The 19,595-nt window shown below is 34.9% G+C and overlaps 1 protein-coding gene across 1 annotated transcript; it reads left to right on the forward strand.

Annotated features, from left to right (window-relative positions):
* The first annotated feature begins 6,716 nt into the window (after positions 1-6,716).
* LOC105053565 (ras-related protein RABF1) lies at positions 6,717-14,248 on the forward strand. Its single transcript, XM_010934778.4, has 8 exons — positions 6,717-6,914; positions 8,115-8,191; positions 9,956-10,039; positions 10,243-10,337; positions 10,428-10,533; positions 12,772-12,861; positions 12,953-13,039; positions 13,922-14,248. Exons 1-8 carry the CDS (start codon positions 6,890-6,892, stop codon positions 13,961-13,963), a joined length of 606 nt encoding a protein of 201 aa, XP_010933080.1. The 5' UTR covers positions 6,717-6,889; the 3' UTR covers positions 13,964-14,248.
* The last annotated feature ends 5,347 nt before the right edge of the window (positions 14,249-19,595 follow it).

A 19,595-nucleotide genomic window follows, 5' to 3' on the forward strand; every position in this document is an offset into this window, starting at 1 on the left:
ACTATTATCTTGAGGTGATCTGACTTAAGCATCAGAGGATCTTTCATCGAACAAACTCCAACAAGTAGACTTCCTCTGTTTGTGATGTTTTAGGAACAATTCAGGTATTGGATCAAAGATCTAGCCATTAACAATCACTTCAAAATCTCCAGCCAGCTACTAGATCTCTTAATCATCAATTCCAGCTTTCCAGCTCACCATCCGGCTCACTAGCCTAAGTTAGACCGATCCTCGGTGTCAACAAGAATATAGTGGTGATTATCCTTATGATGGCAAAAAGAAATTATATCTCAATTTAGAGATATAAATTGATTTAAACTTTCTCTTATATGAGATTATTTTTGACTTCTAACTGGTTGAGCAGTGAAGATAAGCTACACACGATTAATATGTATTTTCTTCATTAACTCTCTTTTCCCCCTCCTCTCCATTACTTTCCTTTATTTCTATTTGTTTTCTTGTTTGAGAAAGAAATAATTTGAAAGTATTTATACATATTTTGACTATATTTTTTAAGAAGCAAACTAGCTTGTGGATTTATGAGCTAACCATATCTAGTATAAAACTGCTGCGATAACCTATGTTTCTGAGTTTCATATTCCATCACATGATCTTAGTTCCACTAGTTTATTTTCTAGCTAAGTTTGCTATTAGCCATAAAATTTAAGCTAGTTTGCTTTCACCCAACCCGCTAATGATGACAAAAATTAAGAATAAGATGGGAGAATATGGTAAAAAGTTAAAATGAAAAAATGAATATGTTTCAAATTAACCATGAAGAAGAAACCCAAGCACCAACTACTAATATTCACCTCTTACAATTTATAGTTCTCAACTACAATAACATGAATATTACACATGTTTTCAATTCTATAAATATTTAATGAATATCTTCTCCTTCTAGCCATTTTAGAATCTCCTTCTAGCCAATGAATCTCTTCTCCAATTACTAAAATACTGTACTAAAGAGTACCCACCACCTTTGATGTAATGGACCTGGTGAAAATACTTGATTGTTTTTTCAAAATGAATCCATGATTTTTTATATATAATAAAGTACTGTTACTTCTTTTTAAAATAAAAAGTTATTGTTCAAGCATCGAAGATTTCCTCCGTGACAAATGACCTACAATTCTAGTGGTACCAGCGGCTCAATGAGCCCTTATATTCTTCTTCAAAAATACTGTCTTAGTTACCCCCATCCCATGGCTTTGTAAAGATAAATTTTAATACTTCTTGGTTGAATGACAGAGCAGGCTTGGTTATATTGTTAGAGATCATTGTAGGGTTGTTCTGTGTGCTGGCACAATTCACTCATTAGCCTCTTTTGTACCTAAGGTAGAACTTCAAATGGTATGGACAACTTTAAATACTGCAACTTATCACTGGGGGTTCGCTAGAGTATGGCTCAAAGGAGATTCTTTGATGGTGATTAATTGGATTCTCAAACTTTGCAAAAGAAATGATGTGCTCAACAATCTCAAGTCCTCCCATAAATTGATGCATGATATCATGCAGTGTGTTCTTAATTCCGAAGACTTAAGAGTTTCACACTTATCGCGAAGGGAACCAACCTATGGACCCTTTGGCCAACCATCTGGTGCAAGGTGCCTTCCTTTCCTCCTCTGAGCTCCCTTTTCCATCCTGGAATCTTGTCTTTCTGATACGATTGGCGTTGTCTTCCCTAGATTGTAATGTTTGCATCCAATTTTTCTTTCTTTGGGGCTTTAGCCTTTTCTAAGAAAGTGTATTTGAGAAGACTACTACCAATGGTCTCATTGTTGTTGTTATAAGATGCTATTCAATCCAATTTGTTTACAAAAAAATATTGCTCTAACCCATAAAATTTATGTCACTTCAAATTCTTCTACATGTAACTTCCTCTCTCATTGGAGTGCCTCAATTCCATCAATGTCTTCTCTTCTTTTGTATTTTGATTAGCTTTCCATCATCAACAAATGATCATGAAAATACCTAGAGTAAGGTGCTATTTACTCTATGGTTATATTTGGTGCATCGCCAGACAATTTTAAAAGATAATATAGATTGTCTTCAAGATAGATTGCAACCATTAAATTGCTAGTAATGTTGATTATTGTATTTGGTACATGCAGATAATATTGTAGTAAAATTACTGAGAATCTTAATTGACATGTTTGGTATGACAATCAGATTATCAGTAATGTGAAATTAAATTCTCAAAATATCTCCATTAAATTTTATGGAATGTTGAACTACTAGGGATGAGTTTAGTTTTATTTTCTAAATTAAAATTAAAATTTTAAAGTATGCCTAGCAAGAAGGAAAAACCCTCGAAACAAACCTTATCGCCTTGGCCTCCGACATCGAGACCCGTCGCCCCCTGAGCACTAGATCGGCAGCATTACCATACTCGACGATCGCTGGTAGCTGCTGGAGCATCCTGAGGTCGACGGCGAGGGCTAGGCCAACTTCCTTAATGGAGAAGGCATCCTCGGAGTAGCATTGGATGTTGCAGGCAGCAGTGAGGTCGACCCCAACGTCGATGTAGGCGTCGTGGATCTTTGCCACCACTTGCTTCCAGCAGTGCTTGACGACTAAGATTGTAACCTGCAGCATGAGGATGCAATGGTGGAAGAGCTCACGGACGGTAGTTAGGTCATCGAAGGAGGGGGCAACAATGATGGAGGTAAGGGAGGAGAGGTCGATGTCGGTGCAGAAGTGGGGCTCAGGTTGGAGATGATGAGTGCACAAGCGGAGGGGAGGCAGTTGAGGACAACAAGGGTGTAGGGGTGTTCAGAGAAGAAGGGGAGTGTGAGAGCATTACGCTAGGCCTCCGGGGAAGTAAGAGTTGGGGGACAGATTTTGTGTGATATTTTTGAGAGATAAATTTATCTAAAATTTTTATTACAATTTTGCCAAAGAAATGGGGATAAAACTTATATGGTCAGACCGACTATGGAAGGAATTATGATCGGATCGTCATCACCTACCACGTCTCCGAAGCACGCCGCGTGTGCTTAATGTACGCATTAAAATACTAAAAAAATAGGAATAGATAAACCCCAGGGGTTACGTGATATTTATCAAAACTATTCAAATATCTCTAGGGTTTATCCATTCTTATTTTCTCAGTATTACGTGCGTACGGCGTGCTTCGGAGATGTAGCAGGCGATTACGGTCCGACCATAATTTCTTTCATGGTTAGTCCGATCATAAAAATTTTATCCAAGAAGTGGTAATCTAGATAGTCACCCCTCCCCAAGACTACCAAGTTATCTCATGAGAGGCAATATAAATTGCGAAGGTAATTTGGATCGCTATCCGTAAAGCATACCAAATGCAGTAATCCAGTGAGCCCACTTTAAATTACCGACAATCTGGATAGATTGCCAGCTACCAAATACAACCTATGTTATTTATGTTTTGATCACTAAATCTTTTGATGTAATGATTTGAGGTGGTTACATATCTTAAGTCAAATTATTACTATTGGGTCAGAGATAGATTATGCAGTAGCTATCAAGTGTAATTTTCTTTGAAAATCATAATGTTTTAGTCATGTATTTTTAAAAATTTGAGTTTGAATGTAAGTTTATACATGTTCTTTATATTTCTCATATATGAAAGAAGGCTATTAAATATGTCTGTTTGTCGATCAAACAAAGTTAAATGCATAGGATCACCCATAAAATCGGTAAAATAACTACACATTGACTGGAAGAAGTTGGTTTACACACACAAACACACAAACAAGAGGCTAAAACATTCTCTTTTCTAAGCTTAGAGAAGGAGAAGAGAGAGAAAAAAAAAAGGAAGCTAACTTTAAGACCAGTAAAATGTAATTTGACATTTACAGTACTTGTATTTTCCTATCATTGAATTGTGCTATCAACTACATGGAAATATAAATTTACTAGATGTTATGATCATATAGAATAAAAGAATATGTTAAGTTGTAATTAAACATGCATGCCTTCAAAGAGATAGAATGCATAAAAGTATTAGTTGCATGCGGGCAAGGAAGCACGAGGTATGAAATAGAACATGGTATCAAATATAAATTTTATAAAATTCACACTTGCAAATCTCATAGTTGAACGATGCTCATTTTATAATACTTTTAGAAATAGTGGGAACAATTTTCCTCTCAAAGAAAACGATATGAGACCTATCAAGAATAAAAGAGTTTAATATTTTCCCCTTATATTTCATGCTTGTGGCTCATGGGATTTTCTATGCCACTTTTTCTAGCTTATGATCTGTACCCTGTGGAAGTCATCTAACCCACATAGTTTTTTCCCCCTCTCTAATAAAGTACATAAATAGAGCTTTTTGAAACTAATCATTTATCCCACTAAAAATGTAAAATGGAAGAAAATAAAATCTTAAAAACAGAGATCATGGATGTGGGATGTTAGCATCCATAGGCCTAAGGCTTCTTCACATTTCCTCTGGCCGGTCGACATTGTCACCTTACTATGCTGATAAACATATCAAGCATAATAACGGTCTTGTTCTCCCAAGAGTTCATTGATTCACATTTAATTTCTTTTATTTTTCAAACAAGAATCCTGCTTACCTAAGCTAAACTCTCGTATTTCATATCAAATTAATACTTGCCATAGAAGTAAAGAGTATATTTTTTTGTTTTATTGTCAAGTAAAGAGTGCATTGGAATATGCTGAAATCCACCTTGATGATAAAAAAAAAAAAAAAAAAAAAATTCCAAATATAGGATATCGAAATTTCTTATTATCAACAAAAATATAATTCTTTATCCTTGGAACCTGTATTTTCTATATAATGACCCAACAGAAATTTAATAACATCAAAATTTCTTGTCTTCATACGTAGTCATCAATCAATCACTCCGAGGTCACAATATAAAACATAGAAAGTAAAATTTTACTTGTTGTGTCCCAATATATTTTAAATGTTATGAAAAGGTCAAAGTTTCATATTTCCTTACAATGACTTAAAAAAACATGGTCACCATCGAACACCAGAAATAAAGATTTACTTACATGACCTAATATATACATATCAAATTTGTATGAAGGCCCTCATTTTATATTTTTCTATAGTGATCTAGGAACCATTTCGAGATCATTATATAAATCATAGAAATTAAACTTACAATAAAGCCCAAAATTTGTATTTGCATATCATGACCAAGGGGCCATTCTGGGGCTGCTATATGATATGTGGGAAGTTAAAAATAACTCATGGACACCGGTATATTTCATATATTATATGAAGGTCATTTGCATTTCTATGTCCTAGTCTAGGAAGCATTTTTTGGCATTACTATATAAATCATCAAAACGTAATATTTTAATGAGGCCTGCGTTTTTATTTGCATATAGCCACCTAAGAACGATTCCAAGATTATTATATAAAATAGAGAAAACAAAAATTTACTTATACATTCCAACATATTTCAAATGTTGCATGAAAACTTAGATGTCATATTGTTTCAATAATTTTCCAGGAATCATTTTGAGTTCACCATATAAAATACAGCAACTGAATACTATATTATACATGGATGATGATGTTGTTAACCTGTTTTTGTAAAGATCATCTTAATTATCGTTGCATATAAAAAATAAATAATAAATTAATCTATATTAAAAATTATTATTATTTGTAGTACCTATTCCATGTTTAATATGCCAAAAACTGGTTGTAGCTGCCACTATCCAATAAGAAAATCATCGGTTTACCAGGAACTTATGCAATGACAAAGGTAGGTGGCGTGGCAAGTTCCAGTCATTTACCCCCGATCCATTGAGCAGTGATGGGACAAATGACCTTTTGGTTACTTGATGATCCAAATAGGATCACTGAGATGATCTTAAATTAATGGTGATTTTGGCAATCTGATACTTGGCAAACTAAGATCATCGTATTTGATATACTATATTCCTATAATTTAGATTTCTAAATATCAATAACTAACCAGTCTGGTATTCTATAGAAATCAAAGATCACAATAATACAATAACAAAACTACCTCTAATATGTTCTATACAAATATATTATTAATCATGTAAAATATATCATAGTAAAATAATAACATATTTATTAATATATTCATATATTTTATAAAAATATATTTATTAATTCTATAAATTATTAATCCTACAAAAATATATTAATTATTATTATAAAACTAATATTTTTATTTATATTTGTAATATATTATTTTTAATATTAATATAGATTTTGATCAGAAAAATAAGATGAATAGAAGTGATATATCAAATAATTTTATTATATAAATATAAAGTATAATAGTATAGAAAATAATTTTAAATTATCATTAGATAATAATATAATAATAATATAATTAATAATATATTATAATATAATATATCAAAAATATGATACATAATATTTATATAATATATTAACATTGATATATTAATTTTTTTCATTGGGCAGCTCCAAATCTTAGTCCAAAATTATTATCCTGGATGATCTTGGATACCTAACTTTGAGGAATGATACTCTATTGTTGGATTTGATAATAATTTTAGGGATAGAGATGGTTTAAAATAACTATTATATGGACTCATTAATCAAATACGATGGTTTTATTTGTATCATTTTTGGTCTTGAGGCCATCACCTAATATCAAACGTCCCCTCAGCCCTTGTTAAGCGGACGCTAAATCCAGGACGGACCGTATATAAAAATCCGTGCACTCATTGGGGAATACGGACGGCCGCACGGTTACGGAATTGCCTGGAGACGGAGCGGAACCCTTCTTTAGGCCCCGCCCCGCTGCGCCGAGTTCGTCTCCTCGCCCTCGATCGGCCCCCTGCAGCCTGTTAATAACTTATTTTTCGTTGCATTTCTCCCGCATAATTCGGCAGCCCGACCACTCCTATCCGCCGGCCGATGGGTTGCTCCTCCTCCCTTCCAGGTCTCCATTCCTCCCCCTATATTTTTCACATCTTTTCTCTTCCTCTTACCTTCTCTAGGGTTTCGTAGTTTCCCCGATTTAATTGCTTAGCTCTCGATTTCTTTTCCATAGGTGCAAGTAGGTAACCCTTCGTAGCATCTATTTGTTGAATTTTGGTTTGATATGATCTCTCTCTCGGCATGTAACTTGGAATGCTATTATTTTCTGTTACGAGAAAGACTGGAGTTGAATTCTTGAATAAATTGTTGTTATTCTTGTGCATTTATAATATTGGCATTGTTATCGCGCTTTATGATGCATGCGACGTGTATCGAATTGGCATTATAATTGTGAATTTGTTGTTTGCTATGAGGAAAAGTGCAATTTTTGCTCGCTTTGGCTACAAACACAAGACCTTCCAATCTCGTGTTGTTTGGTTCGTGAAATCGACTGTTTAGCTCGTTCAACAAAATATTATATCAACAGTCTGGTCTTTTAATTTCTTATGTTGGTTGGACATCAATATTTAGGCTTTTTTATCATATGGCAGAAAAATGAAGTGTCATAATAAATTGTTGATCTATTCAGTCTTTTTAACGTATTAGTTTCCAAGATATATGGTGATAAAACTAGATGATGCTTTCTTCTCCAAAGTTTCCCATAGGCAACATTCAGATACGCATAATGTCCTACCATCTTACTGCCATCTTTAAAGTGTAGCAGAGAAATTTTTATGGTTTTGGCCTTTTCTGCTTTATCCTCCAATAAGAGCTTAATTGTGCATTTTGCCAACTAACTTGTTTAAGTTAATCAAGTTTGTTTTGCCACGTCTTCAGTTTATGATGTCCATTATCCGGTGTATCACTAGCTTAGGTGCAAGACATAAAATACTAGTTGTGTGGATAGTGGATTTTTAAGTTAGATTTCTTCACATGCAAATGTTGAATCTTGGAACTTTTTTTTTTGTGTGTTTCTACGTATGAGTTAACTCAGCTTGATATGAAGTTAGGTTGTTACTTATTTGCAATCATAAGGCAACACAAGATTTAGATGAAAACAAATATATAAGTTTTATTTGATGGAGTATTCAGTCTAAAATTGTGTATCATAGTTTACAATTTTCGGTTATAATATTTAGAGTATGCTAAGCTACAGATGAAACAAAGTCAAGTTATTGAGACAATCCAGGATGCTAACATTTGATCTTTTGGCACTAATCAGATAGGAATGCTGGAAGGTTGGGTAGTCTGAATAGCGGAAACTCGATGGTTACTGACTCAAAAAACTTGCGCGTCAAGGTATGTTAGTTTGATTTTTCTGTTGTGACAACATTGTTTGACCTTGGAGCTGTAGACTAATTGATGCTTTGCTTACCAGCTATCTTGATTTTTGTTTCATCTTTTATACATACCATATTGCATTCTACAATTTCAACACAATGAAGAAACTCATGCAAGTGTTTTCAGATTATGACAATATACTTTACAAGATACAATACTCATTTTAATCTCTTTGTTCACTTTTGGTATGATGCTCAGCTCAAATGGACTGCTGGTATGCAGATATACTACATGTATGTGACTTAAAAAAAATGATAATGTAGGCTGAGTGAACAACTCTTGTGAGAAAAGGGAAAAAATAATTCAGTGACTAAAATGCAGATGATAGATATGAACCCTCATGGTTATATTACTAAATTAGTTTAGGGAGAATAGCTGAATTAGGCTTTCAATCCTGGGTTACGTAGTTCTGCATGTTTCAAAGATCACATTTGAAACAAAATTAGTGGAGTTAAATTCATATTTCAATTATTGGAGGTGAGTATTATCATCTAGATGGGCAAGTAGGATGGAGAATCCTTGCAGTGGTGCTCAAAGATGACAAATGATGATGGCTAGACATCATTGATATCCTTAACCTAGTTGTCAGAGCCTTTTGAGTCCATTCAGACCGCATTTTAATTTTAAAAAAATGACGTGATTAGTTCTTTTATTGTAAGACTTACTTTAGATACTGTGGAAAAAAGATAATTTTGATGTCAAGCTTAACTAGCACCTGACCTTTCTCAAAACCCTGTTTGGATGCTGGAATTCATTATCCAGCTGGTAAGGGACAATGACTGAGGGCTTTAGTTTCATGAAGGAAGATAAGTGTTACATAGTTGTGCAGGCTGTCAGTTCCCCTCATTCTGGTATTTTAGGAATTAGATATTCCGCTTAGAAGGTGGTTTATCTTATCAAGAAACACAATGATTTCTAATACAAATGGTGTCCTGATTCTTTCTTATTGTATCTATCTAATTGTGAATCGGTAGGGGGTTTGCATGGTACAAGCTATATCCTACCTAATCAACCTTTATTTGCCACCTTAGACGTGTTGTTTTCAGGATTAGTATTTCTTTCTTACCCTCTTCCTGCCTTTGCTTATCGCAAGCCATGACACTTCCTTATAAAGAATTCTATTCAGGTCTTCAAGGTGTAGGGGGATATGGCATCATTTTAGTAAGAACGTTGAACAAATGGCTTACTGTTAAGAGGATAATATCCCAGGCTAGTAAAAAAATGTATGTTGTTAGTTACTCATGGTGCCATTTACACGCATGATTGTTATGTTTCCTACATATCCATAAGCCCAGGATCATATGCAGTTGCTTTTTTGCTCACATCCACTGGACATTTTGTTCATTGGCAACTTATCTAATCATTGACTAAACATTAGAATAAGTCCATCCATTTTCTCTTACGGTTTTATATTTTTTTGCCCTCATTGATATTGTTTAGCAGTTGGTCTAACTCATGGTAGAAATTTCTTTCTTATTTTCAAACATGTCGATAGCTTTAATATGGGACTTTGGTAGTGTAGATCAATGGCATATAGAGAGGTAATAGTTCAAAAAAAAAAAAAAAGAAAAAAAAAAAAGCCTTTCAATATGGACTTCTGGAGCTTAAACTTGTGCACATGAAAATTACCATTTCAAATTACCATGAAGTCATCATGCTTTTTCTCCATTTGTAACATATAATTCACTTTCATATCGACCCCTTTTTCTTTTATGCATGCAGTTGGTATTATTGGGGGATTCGGGTGTTGGTAAAAGCTGCATCGTCCTTCGGTTTGTTCGCGGTCAATTTGACCCGACTTCCAAGGTAAATCTTCTATTGACCTTTACAGTTATTGACGTAATTATCAATAGTCATTGGACCTGCTCTTATCCAGTCACTTATGCTCATCAAAGTGCTATTCTACTTGTTATAATTTGCTTCTTGTCCTTTATTCTCTTGTAGATTGATTTGTCTAACATATGCCATAATATTTAGATATTGATGCTGTTGGTTCTTGATGTCTTTAGGTAACGGTTGGTGCATCATTCTTATCACAAACATTGGCCTTGCAAGATTCCACAACAGTAAAATTTGAAATATGGGATACTGCTGGCCAGGAGAGGTATATAGTTGAATTAGTGAATTTATTGCAGAATACATAATGTAATCTGCCTCTCTTTTACCATACATTTATGTTAACATATTTAATCAGGTATGCTGCATTGGCACCTCTTTACTATCGAGGAGCAGCTGTTGCGGTGGTTGTCTATGACATAACGAGTCCCGAATCATTTGTCAAAGCAAAATATTGGGTTAAGGTACTTGCATCTTATGACACTATTGTGATTCTTCTGAATATGTTTTCACTTTATGCTGCTTATATCTACTTCCATATTACCCAAGCAGTTCTGATTGTAAGGCTGTACCAGAAAACAAAAATTGAGTTCACATTTCCTAACAATAATGACTCTTAACACCTGGATGCCTTTCTCCTTGGAAGAGAGTATGGCATTGTCAAGGATCATTTATAAAAATTTCTTCTGGAAATGCTGATTGGAATGGAATACTGGAGTGTCCAACAAAGTGTTCAAACCTGTAGATGGTTATGTTGTTGGATGGTTTACTGTCATTTCCTTGGCAACCTCCAACCAACATTACTGTGTTCTACTTGTAACAAACAATTTGAGGCTCTATTTTTCTGTTTTAGTGGCCTGTTAATCTTTTCTCCATTTCATTTGGTTATTTTTGGTTCCATGAACCAAATCCATTCATCTTCTTGTGTTTTATTACTAAGGTGAGGTGTTACATTTTAATGATTTGGCATTTCTGCCTTTGTTATTTCCACTGGCTTGAAATTTAATAGATTTTAGGTGGTGGTATTTTAGGTCGTGACATCTTGACAATGTTGTCACCTGGATGCATAGGAATCTTGTGCAGTCTCTTGATCTGTCATCCACCTTGCCTTTAACTCTATGTCAGTTGTGATTGTATGGCATATCAGTTTTTAGTGGGCACAATGACATCAGTTTTTAGGTGGTACCATGCCTGTGAGTGAGAAGTATTGGAAACCTATCTTACTATTGGGTGCATACCATACCCCACCGATTATACTATAATGGACTATCCAACTAGTAATGTACTGGTATGGTTCAAAATATTGGTTTTGTAGACCTTGTTTGGAAGAGCTTTCCTATTTTGCTGCTAGCTGGAGTATATTTTATGCTGTCCAATCTCATGAATCATAATATAGCTTATTAGGTTTCTTGGGCATGCCTTTTATGTAATGGCCTAAACAGTAGAAGGGTCAATACTTTCGAATAAATTGTCTTATGGTTAAAGAACATATACTTCTTTTTTCTAAGGAGAAGCACCTTGTTTTCTAGAACCACCTATGCCACCTCAAATTATTAGAACATGAAAGTGCAACGAGAGCATTCACCTGAGCCATTTCATATTGCTTTTTGATTGTTACAAGAGCTATAATTGAAAGTTGAAACAACTATTATTGGAGCTTTGATTGTGCAAAATCAGTTGTCCTTTCTGCAAGATTCTTTTCTTTCAAACTACCCTCTTTTTGTTGGTTGCTAATCGTGCATTCTGTCTGAAAGATTCTTAACAAATGTCCTACATCATTAAAAATATCTGTCCGTTAACAGAAGTGTTCACTTCTCTCTCTCTCTCTTCTTCTTCTTCTTCTTCCTCCCTTTTTTTTTTTTTTGAGAAAAATGCACCTCATCAACATGTACGAACCCCTTAAAACTTTATGCACTCAATATTTGAAGCTACATGCTCCATACCCAGAAAGATGCGACCCCATGAATCCGGTATAAATCATATGCGATCTGACACTGGCCTCTTAAGAGTCTTCACACATCTCACTTTGTCTTTTTTTCCCTCAACCTGCTGACTGCATTGAACCTATACATGATTGCTCCTTTCTGATGCTGAAAGGCATGCTTAAGCCCCAAATAAAAGCATCTAGAAGAACATGTCTTCTAATCATTTGAGTGAACACCTTATAGATCTGTTAATTAACACTCCTTTGTAATAGTACTCAAATTGCTCCAAAACTTATCAAGTTCTTTCCTCAAGAACTCCAGCCAGGCTGAATCATAAATATTCATCAAAAAATGCCATTTGTACCAGTCCAAGTTACATTTTTCATTACTGTGTTTATTAGCAATGTATATTCCTTGATACTTCCTGTTACTCTTACGGTTCTTTAGGACTATGGCTCAAGGTAATTTGCACATTATTTGGCCAAATAGATGAATGGTTGGTGGAAATCTTTTTAGTATGTTGTCAATTTGAGTCTATCAATCTCTGCAACTCTTGAGATGTTTTGTGTGTATTTCAGTATTATATTGCACTCCAGGAATTTGTTTTAGTAACTGGAGTATAGTTTCCAATTTGCCTTTTTCTCTTTTTGGTTTCTGGTAAGAACCAAGATGCCCCTTTACTTAGTAATTTATCTGCCTGTACATGCTAACTTGACCCATTAAAATTATTTGCTGATCCATGTTATTGAACAAATGATGGCACTTTGCATCTTACAGGAACTCCAAAAACATGCAAGTCCTGATATCATCATGGCTTTGGTTGGTAACAAGGCGGATCTGCATGAAAATCGGAGTGTATCAGTCCAGGTATGCAGTGTTTCCAGATTCATTGGCGTTTTCACTCATCACTATGATATACTTGGTGCTGAAAAAATTGTCAATCTTTCATTTTCCAAAGGATGCACAAGACTATGCAGAGAAGAATGGTATGTTCTTCATTGAGACATCAGCGAAGACAGCCAATAACATCAACCAACTCTTTGAGGTACCCATTCACATTAGATATCGAGCTCCATGCTGTCAAACTATACCTATTTGAAGTTTGCAGGACCACACATATTGTTTGCACAACCAAGGTGTATTTAATAATAATATTGTTTTCTTTGGTCGAATCGGAACTTCTAGAATGTAATAATATGATTTTGAGTATATGTACAAATTATATGTGGTTTTATCTTTCTGTTTAGATCATATGGGTTTGGTTTGCATGTTTTTGCACATGAACTTAAATGCTTATGCCTCCTTCAGATGCTTAAAGGTGTTGCATGTGTTTTACTTCAACCATGATTTACTAGGATTCCAAGTAATTCTGGTTCTCAAATGTGACTGGTTCATAAGCTGACCCCAAATGGTTGGGAAAAAGGCTAGATGGTTGTGGCTATTGGTAAACTTTACTGGTTCATGGGCAACAGGAAAGTCTCATGCACTTGGAACAAATTCATAAATGGGAACAATTGGTGAATAAGAATTCATCAAGCTGACAGAAATAGTTGGAATAAGGCTTGATGATTATGGTTATGTATCGGTCCATCAACATTTGACAAAATTCTACATGCTTGTTTGAAAATCTGATATTGTGTACAACTATTTGTTACTTCACTAAAATTATAGCCAAGAAAATGAAGAGGCAGCTTATCAATTGTCCATATCCGGTCATATTCTCATCTAGATTATCCATTTCCACCTTGAGTGTGAATGTACTATGACAGTTTCTCTTTTGTTTTATTGATCATGAAATTGAGTGGTGAAAAATAACTTAATGCCAAGAAGGTTATCTAAACTGATGCAGCTCTGTTATTTATTTATTTGAATGATCGAATTGTTAAGATTGTTAACTAGAGTTCTATTCTCCATTTTTCCTTTCCAGGAAATAGCAAAGAGGTTGCCGCGGACAACACCCTCTTCCTGATTGAGGGCTTTGGAGACAAAGCCCACCAACATCCACCTTATACAGGGGACAGTTCATAATGTGTACAATAATAGTAGAATTCTCTTGTTATGTGATGTATCCCCCAGATCTCAGCTATCATCATATTTCATGCATCTCAGTTAATAGTATGTAAATCATTGACGTTCCGAAGTTTATGCATGAGTTACTGTAACAATCGTTATGACTGAGGGGTCTAATCAGTTGGCCTTGTTCTAAACAGGCTGAGCCAGATCACTTAGGTAATTATATTTTATGTTTCTTGTCCATTATGCTCATGTTATGTGAAAAGTAATCCATGACATCTAAGCTGAATAAGGAATGAAGGAATAATTATTTATTACATGGTAAATGTATTGGAAGTAGCGGGAAAGCCATGCAAAATTTTTAGCACACTTACATGTCCAGATTTTTTTTTTCTTGCCTCACTGCTGAACATTGCTTGCATTACAATTGAATTTTTCTTGCCACTACCAATTTCTATTTAGTTTGCTTAACTGATTAAGAATGGTTAGCACTTGATGAGCTGCCATTGCAGTGCTACTTTGACTACATTATATCAACTTATGGTGGTCAAATAATTGAAATATGCATTATTTAGCATTACCTTGGTCCTGGATTAAACTTTTAATTGCCGTAGCAGGTTCTTCCAGATCCAGATTTAAAATACCTGCCTTGATTTCGATATGTGAGTGCTGTAGACCTCTTATATTCCTCTGCTGTTTAATGGGATCTCTTTATTTCTTTTTTCTAATATACCAGGACCTAAGAAAATAATCCTGCTGTTCTTTCGTCACCCATCCCAAGTGACCACCTCTCATATATTAGAAATCATGATCTGTCAAATGCCGAAACAAAGAAAAGATTACTGTTCATAATTTATTTGTAGTGATATACAAATTTATCACAATATTTGCCAAGGAATAGCAGTTCATTCTTGAGTTTGCAAATCAGCAAGGTCAAGTGCATTAGTCCTTATGGACTATTAAGGGCCTGTTGGATATTGCTTTAGTTTTCAGTTTTTCCTTCTGAAATCCAAGAAAAATGAACTAGCCTATAGCATGTATGATGAAACATTACAGTTTTGTAACCTGTTTGTGAAATCTTTTGAGCTTTTTGAAGAAAAGATTTGTTGCATTCGGAAAGAGTTCCAAAAAAATCAAGAAATAATAAAAGTTTTGTGCAAATGTTATCTTTAACATCAATCTTCTTCTGATATTTCACTAATTTGTAGAGAAACAAAAACAAAAAACAACAATAATTTAATGCTAAAGGCTAAGTTCCCTGGCTAGGTCTCTGTATCTTTATTTTCGTATTCCAACATTTTTCTAACTAAATGTAATGTTGTCACTTTTTTGCTTTAGTTTTAATATAATGCATGCTAGTTTTGCCCATTCAACAAAATTCTCAATGTTTATACTCCATTAGCCTTTCTACATCCTCAGTCAAGCAGCAAGGGATCTCCATTCTGCACTCCCAGTGGCTAGTCCTTGGGATTCCTAAGATCTGAAGTATGTTTGCTCAACCTATGTAATACAAAGGCTATAAAGCACAAGATAGATGCATCACAAGAGCTAAAATAATAAAGGACTTGACCGAGATAAAAGAGGGGAAAAAAAAAATCTGTCTACCTATTTACATCACAAGGCTTAAATTACATTAGCAGTCAACACAAATTAGCTCATTGTGAAATAATACTTATTGATTGTTCTCTGTGGCCATCAGCCTTTTCTAAGCACAGACTTTGTAGACCACCAGAAACAAGCAGAGTGCTTGGCAAATCAAGATCATCCAACCAGATAAATATATTGACTTTAAGTAAGTCTGTGCTTATATTACTCAATAGTTGGTGGATCTAGATCTTTGCCTTCTGGACAGAATAGAATGAGAGGAGTTGATTGTCAAATAAAATTAAAAGGGCCGAGTAGGGCTGTAACATAAACGAGCCTGTTCGTGAACAGGCCCGGATTCGGCTCATTTAATTAAGCCCATTTATTAAACATTAAATAAATGACTCCAACAAAATTTTAGGCTCGTTTAATAAACGAGCCGGGCCGAGTAGTTCGCCAACTACTCGGCAGGCCCGAGGCCCTTTTATTGTTATAGCCTTTGAATGAAACGGCGTCGCTTTATGATTAACTTAAGCCCGTTTAATGTGTCTTTTTTTTTTTTTTTGAATGACTTTTTTATTTCGGGCGAAGTATAACTGTAGTACTCAATATTTTTAAATTGTTTCATGTTGATCCATAACATTTGAATTTTATCCCTTAAGGACATTTTTAAAAAAAAATGATGTTTCTATTTAAAGACTTGTTTAAAGGTTATTTGAAGGTTGTTTATGATAAATGAATCGGGCTTATTAAACGAATCCAATCATCTATGCTACTTAAATAACGAACGCAGCCAACAAGTCAAAGGCCGATTCATTTAAAGGCCCGGTTCGTTTAGGCTGAACGCTGCCAAGCTCGGCCGGCCCGATTCGTTTACAGCCTTGTGGGGGGGGAGGGCGGGGAGAGAGAGAGAGAGAGAGAGGAGGACTACGTGTGCTTAAAAATTACCACTGCAATGCTATTGAGTAGCAATAAATTAGAGAATCCTCCATCTTGGAAGGACAAAGCTATCTTCTGGATATGCACAAAGAAATTTCCATAAATTGGTGGATGGGATGTGTTTGGAGGCAACGCTGGACAATGGACGATAACTTGGAGTTCTTTTGCACTTGTCCCAGTAAGATCCACTGAACTGGTATCGGGATTCTTAGTGGTCCGCCATCAGTACCATACCAATACTCTGGCATCGATAAGCTAATTGATGAATCATTTCATTTATTTTTTTTAATTTTTCTTTTCACAATTTGTTTGGGATCATTTATAAATTTGATTTGATTATTGTCTAATTTATGATTTTACTCTAGTTTTGATTTATGTTTATCATAAAATGGAATTGGAGCGAACCAACCAATGTATATCTAAATTGGAAATCAATTTTGATGCATTTAAAGTATAAAATAGGTATCTAAAATCTAGTGGGGTATCAATATGACTCATAGATGTCGGGATCATAATAGTATTCTAAAGGAGCTTTACACCAATTATTCAAGAGGTCAGATAGTCCACCATAATCCTTCCATAGACACTAGATAGCTATTTGGGAGGAATCATTTATTTAACTTTAAGATTGAGTTGGCCATTCGTCTTCGAATACTGATAGTAAAATTTGACTTGAAAGATGGATGAAGCTATGAAGGATAGTAATCACTTGAATATGATAATTTGGATGATCCATATGCATATGGATCATAAGTTGCTGGTGTGAAATAGTGCTCGATATATAACTTTGAGCTAGATGCGTTCAGGGCCCTATTCTAATGCAATGTTATCTACTGTAGTAGCATTACCTCATAAATAATCGCAAGATTTTGTCATCTAACACAATATTATCTACTAAACTGAATGGAGTCACTAGCTTTTGTTTGGTTTGACTTGGTTTTGACTAGCATTTGCTGGTTTTAACCTATATTCTAGTTAAAATAAAAGAAAAAGGGCCTTCATGACTCTTTCCCCTCTTATTTCTTATTAGGAGGGCATGAAAGAGCTTGAGAGAGAGTGAACTTACAGAGATATTTTTATAATAATTATTAGTTTGGATCTATGTCCTAATAAGCCAAATACCCTCCTTTCTCCTCATTTTTTTTTTGAAAGCCTAAATAAGCCAAAAATTTAAAAGATAAATCATTCCCAAATTTTATATTTTGGCATGATTTTATCTTATATTGTAAATGTAAGTGTGGTCTATAATTGATGCTAACTTTGTGATTTTATTGATTGTTTAGTTTTAATTAGAAATATCTTTTAAATACTAATTTAGGAAAAAAAAAAGTAGAATGCTTGGGAGCATATGCAACTTGCTGTTTGTTCTATCGACTTCCTTGGTTGTTGGATCAATTTAACAGATTCATCTTTAGCAAAATTGCAAATAGAATTTAGTTTTCAAGTCTAACCCTAGAGTCTTGAGTGATGTTGATATACTATGTAAAGGCTGATTTGCTTGATAAATTAGAAAATGATAGCAGCTTTGAAAAATCATTGTTCATGGCCTCTTTGTATTGAGCTGAGAGTTGGCCGATATGTTCAACCTTTGAAAGAGTATCATCTCTCAGGAATTTTGAAAATTTTAGAACTTTATAACCTCTGGGAAACCCTGGATCATACATTTCTGAGTATGGTTTTCAATATTTCAGCCTTAGAGCTGGTCGACAAGCACATCCTAACTATCCCTGATCAATTGGATAGCTAAGTAGCATTTGGTAGATTTCATCTTTGGAGTATAATTATATGGTTGAACAAGATGAGTCGGGCCTTGCACAAATAGATACAAAGGGTTATAATATATGTTATAAGCACTTTGATTAACTTGGGATTGCCTCTTAGCATAATATGTTTGGCATGCTTGATTATTGGATAGGGCATGGGAGTAACCATAAGGGTAGTTGCTCCCCAGCCTCGAAATAGAAATAGATTGTGCTGTACATTGGCAAAATTGCCGCCCCATATCTGCTTCCCCAAAAGGTGACTAGCTCCAATAGCAAGGACTCGTGTTAGCATAATTCGATCGACTAATAGCATTCCATAGATCAGCATGGCTGAAGCCTATCTTGAGCTCTAATGTTAGCTTCATATCGATCCAAGTATTGATAATTACATGTTTAGTGAGAACCTTTGGTCTTTCATTTGCTTGTGGAGTAGTCTTCTTTACCTCAGTCTTTAGATCTCAAGGACTCTCTAGGGCAATATATAGCTTTGCCTTTCTCACAAGCCATAAATTTTTGAAGACAAAGTTTCTCAAGAAGCTTGACACTTTCATATCGAAAAGATTGATGGATAGATTTGTCTATCAAAAGAGTAGGATCAACTAACCTCTACATAATATATCAAAGGATACTATGGTGCTTGATAATGTTCGAAAAAAAAAAAAACAAAGGCAAGCCTCTCGAGCTGCTTTGCAATCATGGCTGAGGATGCTTGTATTGGTTGACAAATAGCCTTGAAACAATGGTGACCTGACTGGTAGTGGCTTCCATTAAATCCTCTAACTCTCATCCATATAGAACATGAACTACGAGATCATATTTAGCTGAGGACCAGTTGGTGGATGAATCATTTCTACTTGAGGCACATGGCTTTCAAACTTGTCACCTCAAGAAGCAAAGCTGTTTTGGTCATGAAGAACTTCAATTGGTTGTGGAGCTTAGGGACAAAGTCCATTTGGCTTAGTCCAGAAACTCTGAGATTCTTCATAAGTGTGGTGAAATAGACTTCATGGCAAGCCCCACAACTTGAACATCATTTCCCATTACTGCAACATCTCTAAAATACCTATGCTGTCCCATTGGATGTGTTAGAAATGTTAGCTCTCTTTTCCCTTTAGGAGGAAGGGCATGGACATCTCTCGTTGGGCCATGCAATCATGGTGGTGCGCCACCGATGTCTAAAATTTTAGAAAGGGTAAGGTCAATAGTGTGGGTCCTACCATCTTGAATTTTAAAGACTTTAACTACCAAGGCATTCTCTTCTTGGAGGAGGAAGTAGCTAAAGCCAAGAACATAGGCTAAGAA

The sequence above is a fragment of the Elaeis guineensis genome, chromosome 11, assembly GCF_000442705.2.
Source record: "Elaeis guineensis isolate ETL-2024a chromosome 11, EG11, whole genome shotgun sequence".
In the NCBI taxonomy this organism is placed as follows: domain Eukaryota; kingdom Viridiplantae; phylum Streptophyta; class Magnoliopsida; order Arecales; family Arecaceae; genus Elaeis; species Elaeis guineensis.